General features: G+C 46.4%; 3 protein-coding genes across 3 annotated transcripts; all 3 read left to right on the top strand.

Moving 5' to 3' along the window:
• Window positions 1-76: 76 nt before the first annotated feature.
• Window positions 77-784, top strand: TEOVI_000650300 (uncharacterized protein; the record flags this gene model as incomplete). Its single annotated transcript, XM_067223013.1, has 1 exon — window positions 77-784. The coding sequence occupies one exon, from the start codon at window positions 77-79 to the stop codon at window positions 782-784; it is 708 nt and encodes a 235-aa protein (XP_067079114.1).
• A 596-nt stretch (window positions 785-1,380) lies between these two features.
• On the top strand, window positions 1,381-3,255 carry TEOVI_000650200 (phenylalanyl-tRNA synthetase (beta subunit), putative; the record flags this gene model as incomplete). Its single annotated transcript, XM_067223012.1, has 1 exon — window positions 1,381-3,255. The coding sequence occupies one exon, from the start codon at window positions 1,381-1,383 to the stop codon at window positions 3,253-3,255; it is 1,875 nt and encodes a 624-aa protein (XP_067079113.1).
• Window positions 3,256-5,116: 1,861 nt separating this feature from the next.
• Window positions 5,117-6,844, top strand: TEOVI_000650100 (mRNA export factor MEX67; the record flags this gene model as incomplete). Its single annotated transcript, XM_067223011.1, has 1 exon — window positions 5,117-6,844. One exon carries the CDS (start codon window positions 5,117-5,119, stop codon window positions 6,842-6,844), a length of 1,728 nt encoding a protein of 575 aa, XP_067079112.1.
• Between the last annotated feature and the right edge of the window lie 793 nt (window positions 6,845-7,637).

Genomic DNA, 7,637 nt, shown 5'->3' with positions numbered 1-7,637 from the left:
ATATATATATATATATATATATATATTACCTTTTATTTTCTTTTAGTTGTACTCCTCATATTTAGCTTTGGTTGTGATGTATGCTTCGCATAAAAAGGATATTAACCGCCACAAAAGTTTCCACCCACTGACGTTTCAAAACCTCAGCCGGGTGGAGCGTGGCCTCGAAAAGGAGGAAGAAAAGAAAAAAGCGAAGGAGCAACGCAATGCTGAACTTCTTCATGATCAGGAACAGCGTCGCTACGATGATCTCGTTATTTCCGCCTCCGGTGATTCCATAGCCGCACGTGTTGCGAAGTTTAGACAAGTGGAAAATATTTTTGCGGCAGAGGAGGATAAGCCCGCATTGCAGCCGGAGGCGGTTGCCGTGATGGGGCAGAAAACCAGTGCACTCACATTCCAAAAAGATCCATTGGAAGCGAAAAAATTAACGCAAAAACGTCAACGTGATGATGTTACCACGGAAAATGAGAAAGGCGGTAGCGAGGGGCAGAGTTTTGGCGGGGCTGGTAGAAAGGAAGAGGAGAGAAAAGTGAGTGGGAGTTTAGTGACGGGTTTCATAACAAAATCTGATGCGGCTCAGTTGCGAAAAGAACTTGACAAACTTCAAAAAGAACGGCACGACCCCCTGCGGAGAGTTGAGCAGTTTCAGAATCGCACGGTTGCGGCTGAGGCCAAACGGCGGGCTCTTGAGGCACGTGCCGCATCAAACAATAGTCGCGGGGATTTGCAGAAAGATATCATACACAGTCGCCTGCAAGAACTGCTGGATATGAAAAAGTGAAGGGCACGAGGAGGAGGGGGGGGAAACGTGCAGTGGTAGTAGTCGTGTCATTTTTGGTAGTATCGATTAGGTTTCCGAGATGTATACATATTTTCAGGTATGCACTCATATGTTGAAATGCCGCGTAAACCACATGTGCATTCCTTGCTGGAGCTTCAATATCTAGCGAAGGAGCTGTGTGGTATGGAGACACATTTTGATTCCTTCACCACACACGTAGCGTGCTGCACAAAGTCGCCGGTGGTGTATGAGCTACGATTCCTTTCTCAGGGAAGTCGGACCATGAGACACGAGTGGAGTTACTTATGATTTTGCTTGTATTTCCATTAGCCTCTAGTTTCCCACCTCTGTTTGGAATGTCAAAAACCAACTTCTGGTATGCTTTCCCCCCTCTCTTCCACACCTTCTCACGTGATCGTTATCTTTCTTTATTTGCTCTCCCCCTTTTCTGTGCTCGCCAGAGGTTAAACTCTCTTTTAAGAAAGTGATCGGTTTTGTTTGTTGTTGTTTTCGAAGAAGGAAACAAAAAAAAAAAGAACGATCGGCGGTGGTATTGACGGTTGCACAGACAAAAAGGAAATAAAATAAATAGCACCATGCCAACCCTCGCTGTTGTGCGTGATTATCTCTTTGATTTTATCGGGAAAAGCTACACGGAGGACCAATTCGAAGACATATGCTTTCAATTTGGTGTGGAGCTCGATGATGTGACAAGTGAGCGCGAGATGTTCCGCCGTGAGCAAGGCGAAGCCGTTGCAGCCAAGGGAGAGGAGCTTTCTGATGCCGTCATCTACAAGATTGATACACCAGCCAATCGCTACGACCTTCTTTGTGCTGAGGGAATGGGTACTGCGATGAAGGTATTTCTCGGCATGACCCCTGCGCCTCGGTTCCAATTACTCAACCGTGCAAATCCACTCTACAAAGTAACGGTGGAAAAGTCCGTGCGCAATGTACGGGATTACATTGTTTGTGCCGTGTTACGAAACGTTCGTCTTGACAAGCGCAGCTACCGCAGTTTTATTGATTTTCAGGACAAACTCCACTTGGGTCTTGCACGACGCCGTGCGCTTGCTTCTGTTGGGACGCACGACTTGGATAAGATTAATCAGAATGAGTTCCTTTACGCCGCCCGGCCGAAGGAGAGCATACGGTTTGTTCCACTCAATCAACAGGAACGGGTGCTGGATTGTCGGGGCAATGGCCTCGCAGAGTTTTATAAGGACGACCGACACATCTCTAAGTTTATTCCGCTTATCTCTGAATTCTCCCATTACCCCGTGGTGCTGGACGGCAAGGGTGAAAACATTCTCTCCCTTCCACCCATTATCAACTCGGACTACTCGTGCATCAGTGCAAACACCAGGAACATCTTTATCGAGTGCACTGCACCAGATCATCACAAGGCGAGTGTTTTAGTGAACCAACTCGTTTGCGCCTTCTCAACTTATTGCGAGAAGCCCTTTACCGTGGAGGCGGTGCGTGTTGTGTACGATGAACCCACTCCTGATGGCACGAAGGAGGAAGTGACTCCCAACTTGGATCCTCGACTAGTCTCCGTAGAGCAGTCGAAGGTTGAGAAACTCATTGGCATTAAACTTAACTCAGCCAATCATATGGGTGAACTTCTGGAGCGTATGCTGCACCATGTAGCAAAGGTGGAGGACAGCACCGTAACAGTAGAAGTCCCTCCAACGCGACCTGATGTATTGGGACCAACGGACCTCATGGAAGATGTTGCGGTGGCCTACGGTTACGATAATATTACCCACAAAGAGTGCTTGACATTTGGTGACGTGGCGCAGCAACCACTGAGTAAACTCTCGCATCTTATTCGTATCGAGATGGCTAACGCCGGTTATATGGAGCTCTTGACCTTTTCGCTTTGCTCCCGCGAGGAGGGATTTACTCGTCTAAATCGCGTGGATGATGATGTGGCCGTACATATCGCAAACCCCAAAACTATGGAGTTCCAAATATGCCGCCCCTCACTCATGCCGGGCATCCTAAAGACACTTAATGCCAATAAATCGCACCCACTTCCCCTTCGATTCTTTGAGTGCGCTGATATAGTTCTCTTGGATAATGAAAAGAACTTTCCTCCTGTCATCACCCCAAAACTAGAGTACCCCAACTGCGGGGCGCGCAATCAACGGCATCTTGCCGCCCTACATTGCTGTAGTGAGTCTAGTAGTTTTGAAGATATACACGGACTTGTGGAATTTGTCATGGCTAAACTTGGTGTTGTGCGGAAAGTGGGGGAAGAGGTTGTGGATGGTGATTCATACACGCTGGAGAGGAGCAGTGATGGTGCCTTCTTTCCTGGTCGTTGCATGGATGTTTTTCTGCACCGCAGTGGGCAGAAGGTGTGTATTGGAGGCTTTGGTGTTGTTCACCCGAACACGCTGAAGGCGTATGACATCCCCTTTCCATGCTCATACATGGAGCTGAATGTTCAGTTTGCCCAGTAGACGCGTGCGTGCGTAATTCACTCGCGTTATGTTCGCTTCGGTTCCGACGAAATTTCTGTCAGTTTGTTTGGTTGATGGTGAGGTGAGAGGTGGGATGAGTGTACCGAATGGAAGGTAAATAAAGTAAATGAATGGAGCAGACCATGGAAAACTTTCTGAGCGGCATTGCATGCTTGTTGCTCATTTTCTCCCACTCACCAGTCGCATCACCGTTATTTCTCATTATCACTCGCGATTTTGTATGATTCTTATTAACATTTTTCTGCGGAAGCGCAGACCTTTTACATACTGTGAATGAGTCAGTAGGGATTTGCATTGCGAACTCGCATGGCGCGGAGATGAGAAATGAATCACATCTTAAATATATAATGGCGAAGGATTATTTGGATGAATTTCGTTCTTTAGGCGGAGTGGGGGAAGCTTATTTGTCGTTGAAGTAAGGAAGCGGTGACGGTGAATGAACCTCAGGGCAATACCAGAAACATTCATTAATGTCTTTTCATGCATTTGCATCCCTTCAAATTATCCTCCTCCCTGTCGTTATTTGAGATCCTTTATTTGACACACTGCGTGCCAATGGTGGCTGTAGATACATCCATCTCGTAGTGAGGAGAACGCGATATTTAAAAAACTCTTTCGACGTAGCTGCAAATGCAGCGAGTAGTCAGGTGAGTGAAACATGTGCGTGAAAGACAGCGAGAGGCTCCAGGAGGTTAAACAAGACCAAAAAAGAAAGGAATAGAGAAGGAAGTTTAAAGGAAAATAAAACAATGTGGATAACGGAATTTAAGGCTGATTATAGTGGTGTCTGCACATGAGGATTAAGGGCGGAGGCAAAGCGTGGGACTTGTGTTTTTGCAATGTTCCACTCACCTCTTTCACTTACCTATCCATTTCTCTTTTTTCATTTTTATTTCTTAAGCAGAGGATATAAATGTGAGGCCCACTACCAAATCACTTCCAACCACCTAAACCGTATACGACACAGAAGTTCACAATTTGTGGTTGGCGCTTTGATCTGAAAGAAGGCGATTTATTATTGCCGTGGGGTGCGAGGGAATCGAGAGAAAAGGAAAAGAAAAAGCAGGAAAAGGAGGAGGAGAAATAGAAGGAGAAGAAGGGAGGGATTGAGTCTCTCCTTTAAGTGTGTAAGAGACTCTTCCCTCCCTTTTTTGATAACTATCACCGTATTATTCTCTGCTGCCTTTTGCTTTCATATTTAACGGTAAATGAATATTCCCCATTCTCTCCTCCGTCTTTGGATTCATTGTACTTTTTTTTAAAAAATTTCCCCCGCGACCGCGTGGTGCACGCCCGTACGCAACCCATTACTGTTGTTGGTGCTGTAATTTACATACCTACATGTGGATAACCAACACACGTATACTCGTATATATATATACATACATACATACCAGCGGTAACGGCAACAACGTGTGAAATCGTTACATTGTTAACGGCGTGTGCGTAGCGGCAGACGCAGTGCAGGAAGAGAGAAGAAAAAAAGGGGGAAAGGAAAAGGAAAGAAAAGGAAAAGAAAAGAAAAAGCAGCCTCCATTTCCAATCGGTGGAGCAACCGAAGTGTGAGTGCTGAAACGCTTTGCTACGGGCAAAGTGGAAGAAGAGAAGGAAGACAGATATAAATTAAAAGAAAAAAAAGGGAAGACACGTGCGTACATTTGTATTGTGAGGAGGGGAGGTACAAAAGAATAAGAAATATAATAATCGAAAGGAAATAAAGTGAGGATCTAAAGACAAAGATCTACTCAAGAAATCTTCTCTAAAAGAAAAAAGAAGAATAGAGAAAAAAGGAAAAGAATCCAAGGCGTCAATTAATAATAAGGTGAGTTTAAAGGGTTAAATGCCCAACCCATACAGGAAAAACAAGGATACATCGCGTATACCGTGTGTCTACTTTAAAAGAGGGTCATGCGCGAACAAGCACTGCCCATTTCTTCATGTGCGTGGCGGTGAAAAAGTCGGACACGAACCTGGGAAAGCACCAGGGGATGTGGGGACAAACCTTCTTTGTACGATGTTGAAGTTGGTGTTTGAGAAACAGCAGCAGCGGGTGTATAACGCGGAAACAGGGGTCTTGAACCTGACGCAGTTTAAGGAAATTCCTGACCTCACGGATGTGGCGGGATCCATCAACTTTAACACACAGGCTTTCTGCCAGGCATTGTGTTCGACAATAAAGTCGCTTATTGTGCCTCCTCCATCAGCAATTCAACTGAAAGGCAATGGCATATTGTCGGTGTCACATCTAGCGATGCAGTTGGAAAAGGCAGACCTTCATCTGACGCTTCGTGCCATTTCATTAGAAGCCAACCTAATCAAGTCGGTTGAGTCATTGCAAGAGTTGAAGAAATTCACCAACTTGCGGGAGATTGTACTGAGAGACAATCCTATCGCAAATCGGAGCGACTATCGGACAACTATTAAGAAATTGATGCCGTCGTTAATTGGTTTAGATGGAGAGTCCATATGTGTGCCCCCTTTAAGTTTACCGTGGCCTCAGTTCTCTCCGACGGGATACAGTGAGGCGCAGAAGCATGTGCTGCAGTTCATACAATGCGGGTTGTTAAACCCACTGGAAGGCGACGGTGCTTCCGGAGTTGCACACGGTGTAGACGCTGTTTCGGACTTGTACGCGGCAAATGCGGTTTTGACCCTCTCCCTCTCTTCGCCAGAAGTTGCTGTAAGCACGCCCATGCGCACGATGAACGGTGCGGCGGGTGTGCCGCAACAGCGGAACGTAATCAGGGATATTGTGAGTCTTCGGTTAAAACAAACTGAAAGTAATCACAACCTTCTGCACGGTGTAAAGTCGACTGTTGTTGCGCTTGGTCGGACGAAGGTGTGTTCTCAGATGGAGCACTGGTTGTACCCAAAGACCTTTAGGGTTCATCATTACCTCCATAGCAGCGCTAGCACCGTCTTTCTTGACAATTCGTACCTCACAGGCCCGTCGCCCACAGCGATGAAAGTACCCGTGACAATAGTGACACTCCATGGCACCATGACGTGGAACAACACCGGTGTACCGGGTGATGCGACAACTATTGGTCCAATGACCATTCGGCGCAACTTCACTCGTGTGTTAAGTGTTACACAAGGGGATGCGGGACGCTGGCTAATCACTAATGACATGGTGTCGTTGTATTTGACGCCGAGTGGGTCATCTGCATCGTCGAAAAGTGGCAACGGAGTGCCTGAAACGACTCAACTGAGCGAGTGCCGCATTCTGCTCGACCCACGCAGCGACCGTAGCCGTGCGGAGGTACTCAGCCGAAAGAAGGACGTACCGGTAGAGGTGATTATGGCATTGTGTCAACACGTTGGTAACGATGCGGAGTTATTTACCGTGTTGGATGATATCCGCGGCGTGCCACTCAGTGCCTTTGAACACTGTGCCAACCTAGCAGGGGAGAATATCATGGAAAGCATTCAGATGTGTCGTTTAGTGAATCTTTTCGGGATGGCACCACAAAATGCATTGGAGATGCTTAGGCACAATAACGGTAACTGGAGTGATACTGTTGCTGCGGTTGCTGCTACCGCGCCTGTGGCGGCAGTCCCGCAGTGATTTTTGATTCTCTGTGGTATCTGGAGGTTTGCCGTTTCCGGAGCTTGTATTCAACTATTTATAATGGCGTTACAGCCACAACCATTTCTCTCTTCTCCATTTGTAGGTTTTACCTGGTGTGATCACCGCTGCTTGATCAGCAACCAAAAAAAAAAAAGAAAAAGAGCTGCGTTGATGTGTTCGCAACAACATCTTTAACAAGCCGTTTTTCCTCTTTGTTCAGCGCATAAACAAAGGAATTCGGAGAAGGGAAGGAGGGAAATAAAGTTGTAACGTAGGATCGTGTAAGCAATGAAGTGCAGGAGGATGCGGTGGTGCGAGTGGAAGAGCGCTATGCATCATATTATAATAACATACGTGAGTTGGAGAGAAATGAAGGAATGGGAGTGTTGATACTGGGTGGTAGTGGTGATGCAAGAGGGGGAAAAAAAGGGATATGAGAAAACGGGTTGTGGCGCTAAATGTTCCTTTAAGTTGCGGTTGACCACTGAGCCAGACACCGTAGAGTGTTGCCATCTGTGCACTAATAATGTGGCTGTATGGTGAAGTCCGTTGAACCGTGTGACGGTTTTCTTTCTTTTTGGCGTGGGTGGTGTTGTTATGCTTTTTTAAAAAAATTTCCTCCTCCCGTCTTTGAGGTGTGATATGGTGTGCCCAAGTCTAATGTGTTTGAGGGGCGGAAGGTACGTAAAGTAAATGTGCCTAACTGCACACGGAGAAGCGAAACGAAACCAAAATAAAAATACGATAGGAGGAACGAAAAAGAAAGGGGGAAAGAAGAAGAAGAGGAAAA

The sequence above is a fragment of the Trypanosoma equiperdum genome (assembly GCF_001457755.1).
Source record: "Trypanosoma equiperdum strain OVI genome assembly, contig: ctg_1731, whole genome shotgun sequence".
NCBI lineage: Eukaryota > Euglenozoa > Kinetoplastea > Trypanosomatida > Trypanosomatidae > Trypanosoma > Trypanosoma equiperdum.
The sequence above is the reverse complement of the archived record's forward strand: the minus strand, read 5'-3'. Positions and strand labels throughout refer to the sequence as shown.